This window comes from Procambarus clarkii, chromosome 67 (assembly GCF_040958095.1).
Source record: "Procambarus clarkii isolate CNS0578487 chromosome 67, FALCON_Pclarkii_2.0, whole genome shotgun sequence".
NCBI classification, from domain to species: Eukaryota; Metazoa; Arthropoda; class Malacostraca; order Decapoda; family Cambaridae; genus Procambarus; species Procambarus clarkii.
The window spans coordinates 27,973,437-27,993,671 of record NC_091216.1 but is presented as its reverse complement, the minus strand read 5'-3'; the positions used below and the strand labels follow the sequence as shown (position 1 = coordinate 27,993,671).

General features: G+C 42.1%; 1 protein-coding gene across 1 annotated transcript in view; it reads right to left on the bottom strand.

Moving 5' to 3' along the window:
* Nucleotides 1-19,360, bottom strand: part of LOC138355418 (uncharacterized) — a 44,585-nt gene extending 25,225 nt beyond the window's left edge. The window contains exon 1 of the mRNA XM_069310310.1: nucleotides 19,214-19,360. Within this exon, the coding sequence (XP_069166411.1) occupies nucleotides 19,214-19,360 (147 nt within the window). The remainder of the gene's footprint in view (nucleotides 1-19,213) is intronic.
* Between the last annotated feature and the right edge of the window lie 875 nt (nucleotides 19,361-20,235).

The window sequence follows — 20,235 nt, the reverse complement described above, 5'->3', positions numbered from 1 at the left end:
CCGGAGATATTTTCGTCTTATTTTGCTCCTACGGCTGTGTGGAGGGAGGAGTGGTGCTGTGTCTGCCGGTAGGAGGATGGAAAACTCCTGTAGGAGCGGCGTAGGCTTGGAGGATTTTGTGGCGTGCTTGAAGGTCGACCTCGACGTCGCTTGGAGCATCCTCGTTCGTCACCTTCCATCGAATGTGTGTGCTTGAAAGGCTCAGGTAAGATTTCTCATGTGCATTCTTGTCTAACCCCCTCTCACCCCCAACTACTCCACGCCCCCCTCCCCCCCTCTTGCAAGCGAGCTTTTTGTGCGTGCTTGCACTGGATCTGTGTGAATACTCTGGCCAAGACCGTTGCTTTCACTATTTTGCATATGAAAAGCACATCATTACGGCCTCAGCTGTTCGGTGCTTGCCGAATGCAATTGAATGTCTTCTGTTGCTTCGTGGTAAAGCCCATGCAGTCCCTCCCTCTTTCCTGCCTTCTCCCACATCTGTGTCTCCGAGGCACGACAAGCAAGCTGGTAGAGCCGTTCCTTCAAGAGCATCGAAGTCCCAGTAGTGGCCAAGATGTTTATATATATATATATATATATATATATATATATATATATATATATATATATATATATATATATATATATATATATATATATATATATATATATATATATATATATATATGTTGTTGATAAAGTCTTGAATGAGGTGTTGCAGGAGGCGGTCCACTGCATAGTTGTCTGACACCCCACCACACCCCACCACACCCCACCACACCCCACAACACCCCACGCCACACCCCACACCACCCCACCTCACCCTCTCCACACCTTAACGCTCAGTTCCCATAATGCTTCGCCCGAGGGAGGTGACCGCTTCTCCCAGTAACTCTCGCCTTCTTCAACACAATATTCGTTCTGAATTCACTTTTCTTTTTTTGCTCTTTGCCTATTCACTCTTTGGTACATGTTTGGCCCTTTAACTATCATCCTTATGCCCCTTTCTCTTCATTTTTCCTGCGTCTATCTCTCTTATTCATATCTCTGTTTTATCTAAATTATCTTAGATGAAGTATCTCGCAGTTTACTACGATAGATTTTGGTCTATTTTTTAACTCCATTTTATCACAGTATACAAGACAAGCTTTAAGTCGAGAGGAAAACTTTAGAAGAGGTTTACTTACTGAATAAACAATTACAGGGAAACTGCATGTGTGAGCTGATATAATTCCATATATATACTGAGTTTACAGTGAATAATATATATACTGATTGGCAAAGGATTGGAAATGATTCGAAAACGTTTATATCTTTACACACTCATTTTTTCCAAACGTGTAAGCCGGCGTTTAATGAGATGTGGGGGGGGGGAGGAGGGGCTTTTGGGGGAGTCTTTCTTGCTATATATATATACATAAGCATTTAGTTTTGGAGTGCGCAGTTATGCATATAGCTACATAGTGATGCATGCATTCATTACACAAACAAATCCACAAGGGCCGTGACGAAGATTCGAACCTGCGTCCGGGAGCATCCCAGACACGTCCTAACACGTTCATGTTAGCTCATAACTGTAATGCTAGCCTGTGGCTGTACTGTCAGTCTGTGGCTGTACTGTCAGTCTGTGGCTGACATGTCAGTCTGTGGTTGACATGTCAGTCTGTGGCTAACATGTCAGTCTGTGGTTGATATGTCAGTCTGTGGTTGATATGTCAGTCTGTGGTTGTCATGTCAGTCTGTGGTTGACATGTCAGTCTGTGGCTAACATGTCAGTCTGTGGTTGATATGTCAGTCTGTGGTTGATATGTCAGTCTGTGGTTGTCATGTCAGTCTGTGGCTGACATGTCAGTCTGTGGCTGACATGTCAGTCTGTGGCTGACATGTCAGTCTGTGGCTGACATGTCAGTCTGTGGTTGATATGTCAGTCTGTGGTTGATATGTCAGTCTGTGGTTGACATGTCAGTCTGTGGCTGACATGTCAGTCTGTGGCTGACATGTCAGTCTGTGGCTGACATGTCAGTCTGTGGCTGACATGTCAGTCTGTGGCTGATATGTCAGTCTGTGGTTGACATGTCAGTCTGTGGCTGACATGTCAGTCTGTGGCTGACATGTCAGTCTGTGGCTGTACTGTCAGTCTGTGGCTGACATGTCAGTCTGTGGCTAACATGTCAGTCTGTGGTTGACATGTCAGTCTGTGGCTGACATGTCAGTCTGTGGTTGACATGTCAGTCTGTGGCTGACATGTCAGTCTGTGGCTGCCATGTCAGTCTGTGGGTCCACATGTCCCTGCTAAAAGCAAGATTCTTGATAAACGTTATTTTTCTGTTGCTCGGCTTATCGTCAAAGTCATCGATTGCTATAATAACCAATTAATAACTTAACCGGATAAGCAGGCAATGCTCCGGCTAATTAAGCCAATCGGCCAAGCTACTTGTCGCTAGAGCAAATTACACGTGTGATAATATTTTCCGCGTAAACTAATGCTAATCGTAACGATCTGCCGAGGGCCACCACTCATAGCTCATTTGATCGGCAAATATGGTGATTTAGCGAGTCCCCTTGGTGTGATGTAAGGAGCCGGTCCTATGATCCTCCAGTCTAGCTACTTGTTGTGGTTGGTACCGCTGCAGCCTCGGTTCTTGCAGGTCGGGGTTCAATCCCCCATTGTCCCAAAGGGGTTGGACATTGTTCCTTGGCGCTGTTCCGGTATGCCAGCTCCGTTGCTCTCTTCACGGACCTTCTAGTTGTCGTAGTCATTGTGGTTTAGCAGTTTATCTTGCTAATTACCTTCCGTTCTTCCCTAATCTTGGATTCTCCCATGCACTCTCTCGGTCAGTTGAGCGAATCCCATAGAAATTAACTCATACTTCGGTCACCGCCATAGACCCTCTGTATTGATCTTGCAATTGCACATGGTAACCCCGCTAAAGAGAACCTCGTTAGTGAGCTGGGAACGTGACTGAGTGTACTAATGCAGAGGCACAAACAACGCCGATTGCTGCGTTGTTTGGTTAGTAAGGTGATGGATGACACAGCCTCGTTGACGGAGGTATGGCCAAGTGTATGCCGGTATACTGAGGGAAGTATATCAGTGGTCAACATATATGCAGTGTTGCAGGGCTGGGCTCTGGTGTCTCACTACTCAACCTCCTTTAATCCTTCCTATAAATAAATAAATAAAAATTATATATATATATATATTTTATCTCCATTTGCATCATTCGGGGATTGAACTCAGGCCTGCAAAACAAGTAAGCCGTTTCTAGACTATAATTATACACGTACATGAACTAATGCTACCCAGCTGTATTATCCAAGATCCACTCGACTATGATGGAAACGAAGAGGCATAAGTAATTATGTTAACACATCATCGCCCTGCCTTTTATAGGTCACGTTTTTAACGTTTTGGTAACCAACGTGGCAGATGCGACCTATTAATAGTGGCTCGCGAATGTCTCCGTTTTCTATGCGTCGAACCTAATAGGTTAGGTGGGTTGCTTAGGCTGGTACGCTTGTGGTATGCTAGAAGGTCGGGTTTTGTACGTACACATTCACTGCATACATACATACATACATACATACATACATACATACATACATACATACATACATACATACATACATACATACATACATACATACGCATCTGTGTATGGCTAGTGGCGTTGGTTCAGTTTAATTCATTCTTCATTTTGTCGGGGGACAGGCAGCCTGTGTGTATTCCCCCAGGATGTAACCCCCACAACAGATGACTTACTCCCGGAGTACCTATATCTACTGCTAGGTGAACAGGTGCATTAGGTGATAGAAAAGGTGCCCAACCATTCCTGTCCCGACAGGGGACTCGAACCCTGGATTCTAGATTGTGAGTCAAGAACGAACCCAACTGTACTACAGTCTGGATTCTACACACCTGAAGGTGTGTACAATGCACCTTTGCATTACAGCACACACCTGTTGGCAAATAGATTTAGTTGGATAACGAAATTATCTATTGGTCTATTGTATGTCAATACTCTATTATCATCTATCATTTGTTATTGCTCAATAGTCACTTATTGTTCTATTATTTTCATTGCATTATTGCCATTTATTGCTCTATTAATTGTCCTCTATTGCTCTATTATTTGTCATCTATTGTTCTATTATTTGTCATCTTTTCCTCTATTAATTCTCATCTACTGTTCTATTATTTGTCTATTGCTCTAGTATTTATCATCTATTAATCGTCGTAGTGGTAGTCATAATAGTGGTGTGTCTGTGGTATTCGATCATGTAATCATTTGGTAGTTTCGTTACATAAAATATTTACTACTATCCACATATCTTAATGTTGTCATTTAAAAATAGTAAAATGATTATTAAAATAACACTAATAATTATAATAATAATAATAATAAATAAAGTAATAATAAAGGCAATAATGTTGATCACATTAAAGATAATAATATAAATAATTAAATATATAACAAAAACAACAAAAATAATAATTAACAATAATGACAAAAATGATAATGATAAATTATTATTATTATTATTATTATCCTGCGGTCTTAACAGAACTTTAAATCACATAATTTTTGTGGGTTCTTGACCAAAGGAAATTATTTTAACATGAATTAAAACCAATTTGGCAAAGAGGAATTGAATTTTCATAGTGTTTTCAGCGTGTTGGAAGCCTAGTCGCATGAAATAATCCACATGTTTGGAAGAATACGATAGGCTAACCTGGGATAGGCTTCTTGTGTTTGGATTTGTACGTGTGTGTGTGTGTGTGTGTCGGGTGTATGCGTCATATACTTTATAAAGATGTAGTTAAATCACTAAAGATATTATTTCCTGGCATTGTGTGTAAATAAAACTCAAATTAGCTCTTCTAATCACCATTACTAATTTCAATGGGACTTTGCTAAGTAATTTGGAGAACAGTAACTATATAATCCAGTCTGTTGACGAGACCACACACTAGAAGTTGAAGGGACGACGACGTTTCGGTCCGTCCTGGACCATTCTCAAGTCGATTGTGTCGATTAATCCAGTCTGTCATTTCAACTCTATGTTGCTGCGTATTTAAATAATCCTCCCCTAGTATATATTGTCCTGTAGTTACCCTTCCCTTATCCCACCTACATGCACCTCTACCTCCACAACCACCATCACCAACCACCACAACCACCACCCGTTTTCCCTCTTGAACCTTACTCATATCTCACCCATCACCCATATCCGTCATTTCGGTAACCCATCGGAGGTGTGGATGCTGCCATCTTTCATCTCGTGTAATTCATTGAATACGCTATGATTCTCAACCGGACAAAATACAAGGTGCTATGAAAAGCAGCAAATCGCAAACATCCCGTTTTCTATGCGTTGGATGGGGGTAGGCTAAGAGGGTGTCTTGGGTCCGCGCGTTTTATAGTATTCTGTATTTTGCCTGTTGCGGCAACTCAAGGCAATGGACTGGATTATTATAAGGACTTGATAATGAGTGTTATTGATGAGTATGGCAGAGACGTTGATGTTCCAGAGGTTGATGATGGCGTGTTTCTCTCTCTCTCTCTCTCTCTCTCTCTCTCTCTCTCTCTCTCTCTCTCTCTCTCTCTCTCTCTCTCTCTCTCTCTCTCTCTCTCTCTCTCTCTCTCTCTCTCTCTCTCTCCCTCCCTCCCTCCCTGCCATGCGAGGCCCCGCATAAAACCTATGCAGCCTAACCTTTGGTGCGAGATAAACAATGCACGTAGGATCGCCAGACACGTATATAATGACCACTTCGCTATAATGACCCTCCATAATGACCAGTTGGGGGACAACAAGAGGGGGGGACAAACTACGATTTATGCAGTTCATCACGACTAAATTGCCGAATGGTCCCGCCCGCACGACCTGCCGCCACCGGACAGTTGGGTGTTGGCTGGTGGAAGGAGGAGTGGAGTGGGGGGCGGGGGGAGTGAATACAGGTCGCAAATAAGGCCTAATTAGTCTTGAATTATCATTTCGTTATGTGTTACCTCTGAAAATTTCCCCGATATGTGTCCCCTCCTCTCCCCCATACCAGGAACTGCATGGAATGCAGCTCACGTGAGGGATTTATTTAAGGGAATCAGGGGTTTGGGATCTAGGGAAGTCAGTCGTATTGGGGGAGTTAGTTATCTTGCGAATGACGTAGCTGGCGAAGAGCTGGTCGAGGAAGAATCTCGAGCCTCTTAACCTCGTCCTCAAGGGTCGAGGTTTGAGAGGGGCGAGGCTACTGGGATGTAGGTTAGTCTCCGTGTCTCTGTATTGCTTCATAATGACCCATCATCAGGCGCCCGTTCCATCCCCCTCTCTCACTATTTTTGCTCTTCTTCCACAAATTAATCAATTTGCATTGGGTTCTTTGCCGTTACTTTCTGATGCTGCGCCCCCACGGATAATTACTCTCTTTATGTTGCTTTATTTATTACTTTGTTTTTATATTTCTTGTCACCGAGATGAACACCTAAAGAACTTTACTTATTTTTTTTAATTAAGATCAATAATATAAACTTTTGGTTTATATAATTTTTATGATAAGTAAAAACGATTTTGCTATAAGCAAAATAGATTTCGAGCAAAATAAAGCAATAAAAGATTTTGCTTTATATAAGCAAACGATTTTGCTAATCGTTTCTGCTGGTTATTGACAGCCCTGGAGACATTTATGACAGTTAATCATGCAAGACTTTACAGTTTTCCTAAGTCTGCCATGAACATTTTACCATTCTCTTTGTATTTTTGTTCATAGAAAGTGGTTTGTGAGTTGATCCTACCGAGAGTGTATTATAGAAAACGTGAAACCTGTTCCGTCTGAATATTGACATATATAACACTCTTGGTTATGCATTCGACCCATTGGCCAATCACAAGCTCTGTTGCCCACATCCCGCATTGGCATTGCCCCAATCAGCACGCCGTTTGTACATGAAGCAAAAACTGGATTAGGATTTGGTGGGCAGAGCTGCTGCTTGAAGGAAACCCCCGAAAGCTGCGCTCTCATTGGTTAGCGAGTTTGATGATGATTGCTGCGATTGGTGGCCAAGCTCCAGATGGTCTGTCTAGGGGAGGTTGAATGAGTTGCTTCCATCTGGTGAAACTCTGGGTGTGATTGGTTGCTCTGCTGGGTATAATTTTTTTTGCACGGAGGACGTCAGAGGGGCAAGCAAGCCAGTCGCAGAAAACGCAACCCCATGTTCTATCACAGAAAACGTTGCGCATATTCCTTAATCAGAGAAAACGTAATGCTCGTATCACAATAGTGTACATGACTTTGATAAATATATTTTCAACCTAAAGTACTATGGTATTCAGTCGCACGCACAAATTCTGCAGATCAACACGCAAATGTAGGTCATGATAACAAATGGGGAAAAATGGAGAAAACAAATCAACAAATGGGGAAAATAATTGTATATTTATTTTACAAATATAACAAAATAATATTTGAATACACTAATAAGAACTTCAGTTGAACCCCCCACACCCCCAACCCCTACATCCCCTCTTTTGAGAGGGATATGTACACATGTTTATACCTTATATCCTGGTGTATATATGTCCCCTTAGGCCTGGACAATATTCTGGACTAAAATATACTTGCTGGTTGGTCAGTAAGATATTATGGTGGCCGTAATAACCCTTCAGAGGAAGATGGCCCTGAAGCACAACACCAAACCTCATTTCAACAAGGAGGTGCATTGAAGAATAGCAACACTATGAATGATTATTATTACGAAAGTATATCTTTTCGTTCTGAACTCCTGGCAGAGATGAAATTGCTCTTCCGGTTATCAATATATAAATAAGTAAATGCGTGGAGTAATTTGTCTGAGCGTGTCGAATTTCTCGTATAAAAGAAACCTGTTTTTGATACTCTGCTTTTAGGGGGAATTTCGCATAGCGTCTGGTTAATTTTCGATGAGCTAGGCTTCATATTGTTCCCTCCAGAGCTTTCGCCTGGTTGAAGTTGCTTTTTCTTTTTAACAGATATCTGGATATATTTTATTAATAAACTAAATGTTTTATAAAAGATTATTTCCTGAACGTTAGTGAATATTTTCATATTTGTTTTATACTGTAGAATAATAGAAAAACTGTTTATAGATTAATACCTTTATGTACATGTGTTCTTGCAGGGGATATATTCACTCAAGAGATGTTTCTTAACTTACCGCTGTAGATATACTGAGAGTATACTTTAGTCGTGGACACTGTAGCACTAAAATATACTTTCCGGTTAGTTAATATATTTATATATATATATACTTATGGCCTTAATAACCAGCCCGGGGTTGATAACGCCGATATCAAACTATGTCTCCCTAGTACCCCTGAAGCACGCAGGACAAATAACTGCCTCAAATTTAATAATTTTCTATAATTTGTTCCCCTGATTTGGAAAAATGTAGCCACATTTAGTATCAATAAACCAAAGAGTGACCAGAAACACGGGCGAGGCTGCCGACCCGCAGTGAGAGAGAGGGGAAACAAATATAATTCCTGGAATCAATGGCTTAGTAAGGAGTTACTTTTATTAAGCCTCTCTGTTCGCCCGATTTTGGATATATTAATTAAAGTTTGTTTCGCTGTAATACACACACACATGTGTGCATACATTGAACCTGTACACCTGTTGAGAGGCGGGACCAAAGAGCCAGAGCTCATCCCCCGCAAGCACAATTAGGTGATTATATATATATATATATATATATATATATATATATATATATATATATATATATATATATATATATATATATATATATATATATATATATATATATATAATGTACCTAATAGAACGCTCACTACTTGGCCTGGTATGTAAGGGCGATTTGCCTAACAGGCAGAGGGATTTTCGTCATTAGAAACAAATTCAACTTGGCTTGTTTCAATATTATTATATTAAGGACATGAATTACAAACTTAATTATGTTATGTTACCTTTGGTTCGAATATCATAGGTAATGTTTGGTCATATTGCTACGTTAGTTTTATTTAAATTAACAACAATTTGAAAAAAAATTAAATATATAATTCAAGAAAACTCGACATTTTAGGAAAATGGGACTTTCATACAAGGTCAAGCAGCGTGTTCTGGTTATTAGGTACACTATATTTATACATACATGCGTATGTATCCACTATACATACATGTATCCACTAGAAAATGAAACGGACGTTCTGAAAGTTTTCGTGTTTCAACACATTAAGGAAATACAAGAAATTTTAATTTTCCTTGTGGGTACTTACGCATAACCGAATTACGTGTTTTTTGTGTGATATATATATATATATATATATATATATATATATATATATATATATATATATATATATATATATATATATATATATATATATATATATATATATATATATATTATATATATATATTATATATAATATATTATATATAATATATATATATATATATATATATATATATATATATATATATATATATATATATATATATACATGTGTATTCCATGTCTTGATATGTATACACTGGGAGTGTACTTTTGTCTTGGACTATCTTGAGATGATTTGATTTCGGGGCTTAGCGTCCCCGCGGCCCGGTCTTCGACCAGGCCTCCTTTTTGTTACACACACCCCAGGAAGCAGCCCGTAGCAGCTGTCTAACTCCCAGGTACCTATTTACTGCTAGGCGAACAGAGGCATCAAAGTGAAAAAAACTTTTTTGCCTATTTTTCTCCGCCTCCACCGGGAATCGAACCCGGAACCTCAGGACTACGAATCCGAAGCGCTGTCCACTCAGCTGTCAGGCGCTATCAGGACTAAACTACACTTGCTGGTTGTTGGTCAGTATGCAAGCAGTATGTCTGTACTAAAGCCTCACAGTATATCAGTATTTTGTATATCTCGAACATATCTCACGGGGATGCAGGAGTACTGGAAGGGGAACAATCTGCTGTTTTGCTTTTATCTATTAATCTGTCAAATGGAGGAAATTTAAGTGTTTGTGTGTGTGTACTCGCCTAGTTGTACCTGCCGGGGTTGAGCATCGGCTCTTTGGTCCCGCCTCTCAACTGTCAAGCCATTAGTGTAGAGATTCCTGAGCTCTATCATATTTATATTTGATACTGTGTATAGAGTCAGCCTCCACCACATCACTTCTTTAATGCATGCATGTGCGTGTGTGTATAGTACTGTATATAGCTGTATCTCTCTCTCTCTCTCTCTCTCTCTCTCTCTCTCTATCTATCTCTCTCTCTCTCTCTCTCTCTCTCTCTCTCTCTCTCTCTCTCTCTCTCTCTCTCTCTCTCTCTCTCTCTCTCTCTCTGTCTCTCTCTCTCTCTCTCTTTCTCTCACCCTTTTTATTAATATATCTCCTAAGTTTAACTATTCTCTCCCTTCATTTCCGTCTCGGTCTACCCTTCCTCCTCCTCCTCCTAATCCCTGGCCGCCTCCTCCCTAACAGAGAACCCTCATTTAGTGCCAGAGCCAAGGCGAGTGTCGCTAACCAGAGTACAAGCCATTTGCTGTACTGAAGAGGGTGTTCGGTGAGGCTGAACAGGAGGAGCTGAAATGCTATCTCAGAAGCACACTATCTGCACCAAATCGTTCCAGGATGCAGAGCGAGGAGGTAATTCAAAGGCCCAGAGAGGGCGGGGAGAGGTAATCCAAAGGCCCGGTGGGAGGGTAATCCAGGAGTCCTTAGGAAGGTAATCCAGATGTCTTGAAGGGGAAGGAGGGGGGATAATCCAATAGTCTTAGGGAAGGGAAGTAAATCAGAGGTTCTCAAGGGGGGTTTGAAATCTAAATGTTCTGATAGGGGGGTAATCAGAGGTCGGTGAAAGGGTGTAGGAGGAGGCAATCCTAATATCCTGAGTGGGAAAGGCATTCCCAAGTTCCTGAATGAGGGAGTTATCCTAATTATTTATTGTTAGATTGTTAGGGCCATGATGTGGCAAAATATGGCACCACATGACATGGCAACATATGGCAACACATAGGAACACATAATATGGCACCAAAAGCCATCACATGAGCACAGAATCACTGTGTTCATAGCTTGAGTGTATCCTTATTGTATGAAGACGTCGTATAATGTATCACACTGTAGCAATGTAGCTGTATGACGTTCCTAAGCTGCGTGTATCAGACGTTATATGATACAGCTTAACATCATCTCGCCCGGTACAGCTGACCAGTTGTAGTGCTGTTGCATGAAATTATGTAGTGATTTTTGCATGAAATTATGTAGTGATTTTTGCATGAAATTATGTAGTGATTTTCAGTAGAAACAAATGGAGGAAAAATGATAATAATTCGTCACCCATGTATGCTCCCTAAATATTCCTTCTCCCCAACCCCAACCCCAACCCCCCCTTTCCCATTTTCGATCCCTTCCTAAATTCCCCTCTTTTTTTTCCAAACCACCTGTTCTCCTGTCCCTGTTTTTCTGCCCAACGGCCCGTTTCTGTTTCCCGTTCTTCTTCTTATATTCCATCTTTCATCAATACTGTTTTATCTGGTTTATTGAGGACAGTGTAGCGGGGTTTATTGTGCATGTTGTAGATGGTTTATTTGGTACACACACATACACACACACACACACACACACACACACACACACACACACACACACACACACACACACACACACACACATACACACACACACACACACACACACACACACACACACACACACACACACACACACACACACACACACACATACACACACACACAAGGTGGTGGAGGCCAAGACCGTCAGTAGTTTCAAAGCTTTATATGACAAAGAGTGCTGGGAAGACGGGACACCACGAGCGTAGCTCTCATCCTGTAACTACACTTAGGTAATTACACGTAGGTAATTGCACACACACACACAGGAAGCAGCCCGTGACAGCTGTCTAACTCCCATGTACCTATTTACTGCTAGGAAACAGGCTCATCATCAGGATAAAAGAAACTCTGCCCATTCTGTTTCTCGCCGTCACCGGGAATCAAACCCCGAACCACAGGAGTACGTATCCAGCGTGCTGTCCACTCAGCCACCAGCCAACCCAGCCTCCCTGTGTGTGTGCATGTGTGTGTGTGAGTGAGTGAGTGTGTGTGTGTTAGAGTTGTGGTATAAAATTAGCGGGACCCGCCCGTCCTTGTTTGAATACGAGTGCTTGCTGAAACTAATTGTCTGCGCCCTAACGCATTATTTTCCCCCATTATCATTATTTCCCTACATTATTTGGCCATTTTTACATCATTTTCTCAATTACTCGCCTATTTTTTTCTCTCACCCCCACCACCATGCTGCTGCTTCTCTCTCACTCTCTCTCACTCTCTCTGCTTTTTTGGTCTGTGTGGTTTTTTTTTTTAGTGGTCAATAATTTTTCCGTGTGAAGTAATTTGGTGGCTCCTGCTTTCACCTGCTTGTTTGTTTAGGCCAATTTAGGCTGCCACTTTCTCCTGGTCATTACTAACTATGTAATGATTTGTGTGGGTTAGTTTTAAAGATTTTTTTAGGTGATTTTTATTGTAATTACTCATAAAGGTAGTTTTTATTTTTTTTTGGGGGGGGACAATTATATTTGTAATAATTGTATTAATTTTATTTGTTCTGTTATTTATTGGTTATGTTATGTATGTTGGTGATTTATTATTTATTTTAATTACATTGTATATTTTATGTATTTTTTATATATAATTCTTGTGTATATATTTTCACTTATTATTTTCCGTCACATTTTGTAGTTCAGTAATTACAGTGTGACGTCACTTGTAGTAGTTCAGTAATTACAGTGTGACGTCACTTGTAGTAGTTCAGTAATTACAGTGTGACGTCACTTGTAGTGTGACGTCACTTGTAGTGTGACGTCACTTGTAGTGTGACGTAAGAGTGACGTCATTTGTTATATAAAAAAGGGTCGATATAGGCAGTCAAATAAACGTTTAGTGTTATACGTTTTTTTAACGTTTAATTAACTCCAACTCGACTCAAAAATTAAAGTTAACTCAAACTTTAATTTGACTTGTTAAATGCTTGTGTTATAGCAGCTCGGTGATGTTTGTGTGTTTGTGTTTGTCCTCCTGGTGAGATATGACCTTAAAGTAACCTAACTTAACCTTGAAGTAACCTAACTTACCCTTAAAGTAACCTAACTTACCCTTAAAGTAACCTAACTTAACCTTAAAGTAACCTATGTGTTTGTCCTCCTGGTGAGATATGACCTTAAAGTAACCTAACTTAACCTTGAAGTAACCTAACTTACCCTTAAAGTAACCTAACTTAACCTTAAAGTAACCTAACTTAACCTTAAAGTAACCTAACTTAACCTTGAAGTAACCTAACTTAACCTTAAAGTAACCTAACTTACCCTTAAAGTAACCTAACTTAACCTTAAAGTAACCTAACTTAACCTTGAAGTAACCTAACTTAACCTTAAAGTAACCTAACTTACCCTTAAAGTAACCTAACTTAACCTTAAAGTAACCTAACTTAACCTTAAAGTAACCTAACTTAACCTTAAAGTAACCTAACTTAACCTTAAAGTAACCTAACTTAACCTTAAAGTAACCTAACTTAACCCTAAAGTAACCTAACCTAACCTAACCTAACCTAACCCTAAAGTAACCTAACTTAACCTTTAAGTAACCTAACCTAACCTAACCCTAAAGTAACCTAACCTAAAGAGTCGTGAAATTTCAATCATTAGAAAACGTGTTTTGTGTCACATGCCAGTGAGCTATTTCCTGCACCACGAATAACCTTACCACACAAGATGTGCTATTTGGCACATTTTGTCCCAGCAGAAGACATAATGGGGGTGGTGGATGAAGCATAATAGGGGGTGGTGGATGAAGCATAATAGGGGTGGTGAATGAGACATAATAGGGGGTGGTGGATGAGACAAAATAGGGGTGGTGGATGAGAGATAATAGGGTGGAGCAGCAGACCTGGATATAATATGACAGGGGTCTCAGCAGTGACCACCTGCAGAGCGCAAATGAGCGCTGCTTGCACCATGGATGGTGAGGTTAATATTTAGTCTCACCTGCTGCAAGTTAAGGGAACTCTTCCCTCCCTAAGTGAGAGAGGAAAGAGAGATACTTGGTGAGAGTATCTTTTCTGTATCACACTGTGTGTATATACATATACACACACACATACGATATTTAAATAAACATATTTCATATGTAAATCTATAACATTAGTTGCATTAGCGACTACATGTAGAGGCCTAAACACATGTAACTAGCTACATAACTCGGCCACCACCACATAGGCTGAAGAAGTCACCGGAGCATTGACGCTTCCACCGCTAAAACCCCCAACAAACCGTCTCTCGCTAGCCGGAAAGTCATCCTTTGTACCGTATGATCGCACCAGGGAATATATAACGAAGTCGTTCAGATATCTGAGGTGTTTGGAGGAGAGGGAGAAGGGGAAGGAGGAGGAGGAGGGGGAGGTTATATAATGTCCTCTGGGAGTTCCACCGTTGTTCCCCCCCCCTGTAAGGTTAAACCAAGAACATCATTAACACCCTAGGATACATCAGGAGAGAATGACTCGGCCGGCATTATCTATTCTCTCCTGTTCTTGCTCCTTCTCCAGGTCTTCCTCCTCCTCCTGTATGTTATCTCAATGAGTGTGAACAGTGTGTGGCTTGACTCTGGTGGGTGAGGGAAGCTGTGTCAACTGAGAAGTAAACATAATGATAATAGCGACCATTTAGTTAATAAATAATAATAATAATGTTAATAGAAATAAAAACATGTAAATGCAATATATTATTAAGACAAAAACAGCAACAACGTTTAATCAAAACATGGAAAATGGTGAATAATTTAGAGCTAAAAAGCAGTAATATAAATGAAACAGAGAGAGAGAGAGAGAGAGATGCAGATGGGAAAGGTAAGGAGATGAGTAAAGAAGGAGACATAAGAGAGCAGCGGTGTTGTCCAGTGGGAAGGGTGAGAGAAGATGAGAGAGGTCCACTCTAATCTACCCCTCTCCCTCCCTCCCCCTATCCCACCCCATTCCCCCTCCCTTCACACACAAACACACACACCACTCTCCCCCCCCAGCCTACCCCCTCCCTCTCCCCTCCCCTCCCCCCTCTATCCTTCCCACATCCCTACCCCTTCCTCAGGCCAGGCGGGAAGCACTGGACATTAGGCAGCGTCGCCAATTTGGGCCTCGTCATTAGATTTGGGGAAATTGCAGAACCCGATTGGCCTGCCTTGTTCCCTTCTCTAGGAAGGAACAGCGAGTACACGAAGGGACAGAAAGGGAGGGAGAGACGCTCTTAAACGAAGGGGTAACTAAGCGAGATAGCAAGATATTTGAAGAAATTAAAAACACATCGCTCATTTCAGTCATTCAGATGTTGTACCTAATTTGATGATTAGATTGTGTGGGTGTAAGGGGCCGAGTCATGTAATCCTGAGCTACGTGCAGGGGGTTAGTGTATGTTTAAGCGGACACATGCAAACAGTGTCAAGATATTCCCAGGAGGATGTGCTGGAGGGCTCGGCTGCTCCTCCTGCAGCTCCAGGACTAAGTCGGCGGGGCCTCTGCATCCGATACTGATGGCTCTCGTGATACAAATGGAGAGCCATCATTGTTGTTGGTGTTTATTTAGACGGTTAATTAGGAAGATGGCTGCGTCCCTGTTTCTCCTGCCTGCCTACTTGCCTGCCTACTTGCCTGCCTGCCTGCCTGCCTGCCGGGCCGCCCACCTGCCTGCATAAAGTGGAGACGGGGAGTCTCTCACGCTTGTGAATGCTAAGACAATTGGACCCGTTAGTCCCAGTAGCCTGGCATATCTAACATCAACTGTAGGATCATTGTACAAAGATATCCTTGCTGGTGCTCGCCTGATACACTTGTGGTATTTCCTCCTGTTGTTGTTGGTATGTGGGAGGGAGAGAGGGGGTGTAGTGGTGTTGGTGAAGGAGGAGTATTGGTGAAAAGAAGTTTCCATATTCGTGGCTGTTTAAGGATCTAATTATATTGTAGGTTTATTTTGGGGGAACGACTGTGATGAGGGTATTTAGGGTGGTTGGAGATGATGGTGGTAGTGGCATACATATATTTCTCCATGCATAATTCATGCAGTAACAGATCCCTTGTCCTTGCAGATACGTACGATTCTGGACGTATGATAAGGTGTCCCTGGCCCAGCTGGGGGCGGCTGGTTAAAACGCTCAATTATTGCCGTTTGTGATTGTACGGAACGAAGGGCCAACAACAGTAACGACGTTCACAGGGAAGTTTGATAACGGAGGTAGTTTGGTTGTTACAAGGTAAGTGGATAAATTGATTAGGTAAAGGTGATTATTAGGTATATTTGTCTTATTAGAGATGTCTTCTTCACTATGGTTTTCTTTGATATATATATATATATATATATATATATATATATATATATATATATATATATATATATATATATATATATATATATATATATATATATATATAATGTGTGTGTGAACAGCAAATCAAATTTCATCATGTGTATACCTAATTTTCTATTTTTTATTTGTGTGTGTGTGTGCGCGTGTGTGTGTGTGTGTGTGTGTATGTGTGTGTGTGTGTGTGTGTGTGTGTGTGTGTGTGTGTATGTGTGTGTGTGCGTGTGTGTGAGTGTCCCGAGCAGGGACAATTTACAGGGACGCTTGGTTCTTTTCGAAAACGTTTTGGAAATTCGTATATACTCCAAATTCTTGAGTGCATAAACGGAAGAACTTCGAGTTTCATCACTGTGCTCGCTGGGGGCGTGAGTCCTCGCTATCATCACTGTGCTCGCTGGGGGCGTGAGTCCTCGCTATCAAAGATTTCGTTTAATATTTTTTGTTGTGGTTTAGGGATTTTTTTTTAGAGGGGGGAGAAGGGAGAGAAAGGATTGGAAGGTTAAGGAGAAGAGGACGAAAGACAATAGGGAGAAAACAACGAAGAAAGGAGAGAGAGAAAATAATGAAAAAGAGAACATTGGAGGCATTAGGAGAGAAAATGATTAGACTTAAGATAAAAATGAGGAAAATATAGTGAGATTGGGAGAAGAAATGTAGAGATAGTGAGTAAAGTACAAGATAGAGAGACAGGAGATAACGATGGAGATAAACATAAAGGGAGTTGAGATGATGTTAAGTGAAGGAGCAAGAGAAGAAACAATGGTTAAGACAGAAGAGAAGGAAAAAGATAACTGGAAAGATAACTTGATAAAGATGCAGGAATGGCAAGATATATGCAAGGAGAAGGCACACACACACACACACACACACACACACACACACACACACACACACACACACACACACACACACACACACACACACACACACACACACACACTCACACAGTTGAGAGGCGGGACCAAAGAGCCAGAGCTCAACCCCCGCAAGCACAACTAGGTAAGCACAAACACACACACACACACACACACACACACACACACACACACACACACACACACACACACACACACACACACACACACACACACACACACACTGGTGGAACTTAACCCGCAAGAATATAACTTTGCATATCAATTTCCATTCACAGACACATTGCAGGAGAACCTGGAAACCCCCCCCCTCAACCTTCAACCTTCCCCCCCACCCCCCATCAACTTCCCCCCCCACTCCCCCCCCCCCCTCCCTGGCGTCTGAATCATCCGCCTTGCATATCTAATGAACCGCAGTTACAACACAGGGAACCACTTTTATGTAGGCCATCCAGTCCCCACCTCCTCTTTTTTTCAACCAAATTTATATCTCTCTTCAATTATAGGTGAAATCGGGAGGTATGGTTGATGTGTCCATGTGAGGGAATGTATTGAAGTGAGAGAGAGAGAGAGAGAGAGAGAGAGAGAGAGAGAGAGAGAGAGAGAGAGAGAGAGAGAGAGAGAGTGAGAGGGAGAGGGGGGTGGGACAGGATAGATATAGCGCATTCTTTATCAAAGACAGTTGTTCAGAGCGCCAGGTAAGGGCGCTCGGCTATCTGCCGCCTGTGTTGTACTTATAAACGAACGAAGGATTTTGACAGCGAGGCTCCGGCATTGTGGAAGGCCCCGGCTGCTATATTATCTCCCGGCCATATAGCAACGTGCTCCATATTGTTTTGTGCGAAATTTTACATAAACACGGGAAAATGTTTGGAGGTTTGAGCGAGAGGGTCCGCTTGTAAATTCTTGGCAACTGGAGTGGATGGTTTAAGGGAGTTTCTCCTCTACGTAACTGATCCCTGTGTTGTGGGATGCTGGGGTTCTCTTCTCCCGTGCCTGTGATGTGGGATGCTGGGGTTCTCTTCTACCGTGCCTGTGGTGTGGGATGCTGGGGTTCTCTTCTACCGTGCCTGTGATGTGGGATGCTGGGGTTCTCTTCTCCCGTGCCTGTGGTGTGGGATGCTGGGGTTCTCTTCTACTGTGCCTGTGGTGTGGGATGCTGGGGTTCTCTTCTCCCGTGCCTGTGGTGTGGGATGCTGGGGTTCTCTTCTACCGTGCCTGTGATGTGGGATGCTGGGGTTCTCTTCTCCCGTGCCTGTGATGTGGGATGCTGGGGTTCTCTTCTACCGTGCCTGTGGTGTGGGATGCTGGGGTTCTCTTCTACCGTGCCTGTGATGTGGGATGCTGGGGTTCTCTTCTACCGTGCCTGTGATGTGGGATGCTGGGGTTCTCTTCTACCGTGCCTGTGATGTGGGATGCTGGGGTTCTCTCCTCCCGTGCCTGTGATGTGGGATGCTGGGGTTCTCTTCTCAGTAGTGCTAGAGATGATAATGCCTCATGCCAGCAAACTAACAACGCAGCCACGTTATTTTGTTTACGTTGTAATAGCCTTCTAACGTTACCACAATGCCGTAATTACGTTTTTTGTTTCTATTTGTGTGTCTGAGGGCCCCGGGAGAGGGTCTTAGACCGTTACTCGTGTGGTAATGGCGGTGTGTGAGTGAGGTAGAGAATTGCTTGACTTAACCTAGAACTATCTCCGTTATCTAATCTCCCTTACCTCTCACCCTACCTACCTTAAACTCCGCTTTTAAGGTAGGTATAATCTTTACTTTAAGGTAGGATAATCTTCTTTGTTCCCTCTCTCTGTGTCTCTTCTGACAACACCTTTCCTAATTTCCCTTACCTCATTGGCCGTTTACAAATCTACCTTATTTCCCTTATCTTTATCTCCTTGCCTCACCTTCCTTCCTCTCCTCCTCATTTTCCTTCCCTTCTCATGCTCTCACGTCATTCCCTACCTCCTCCTCCTTCTCCTCCTCCTCCTTCTCCTCTTCCTCCTTCTCCTCCTCCTCCTCCACCTTGCTTACTCTCCAGTAAGGAGTAAGGTAAGGTTTCTCCTGCATAATGTTAGTGGCATCTTGCTGCTCTGTCATACACACCTCCCCTCTCTCACACACCCCTCACAGTTCACACTCTCCTTCCCTACTCTCTCACTCTCCCTTACACCCCTTCACACTCCCTCATTGTCCTCCTCACACTCCGTCACTCTATTACATTCGGCTCCGCTAACTCATACATTCCCTCACTCTCAGTTTCACACTGCCATTCTCACCTTGATGGCCTGATTCTTATCTCTGTCTCTCTCTCTCTGTCTCTGTCTGTCTGTCTGTCTGTCTGTCTGTCTGTCTGTCTGTCTGTCTGTCTGTCTGTCTGTCTGTCTGTCTGTCTGTCTGTCTCTCTCTCTCTCTCTCTCTCTCTCTCTCTCTCTCTCTCTCTCTCTCTCTCTCTCTCTCTCTCTCTCTCTCTCTCTCTCTCTCTCTCTCTCTCTCTCTCTCTCTCTCTCTCTCTCACACACACACACAAACCTATGCAAATCCTCCCAATACTAAATCTTAAATAATGCATCATTGGAGAAGGGGGGGAGCTGCCAGACAATTCAAAGAAGGTTAACATGAGACTCGTAGACCCGAAATTGGAGAGATAATACAAACTAATCTTCACATCAGTGTCTTTCAAAAGCCTACCAAAATAGGATAGATAAATTCAGATGGAAAAAAACTCACTGCACATCTAGAGAAAATTGTTAGAGAAAATTTTTGTGTAGGAATGCCATGCCTGGAAAAGCTATTAGAGTCCCATGACATTCTGACTGCATTCACTCAAGAAAATAAGGTTTGGGATGATTTTATATTGGTGGGTTCACTTAGAGTGTACCGAACGACAAGTTGTTTCTAACTGACAGCTGTAGATTGATTGATTGATGAAGATTAAGCCACCCAAAAGGTGGCACGGGCATGAATACCCCGTA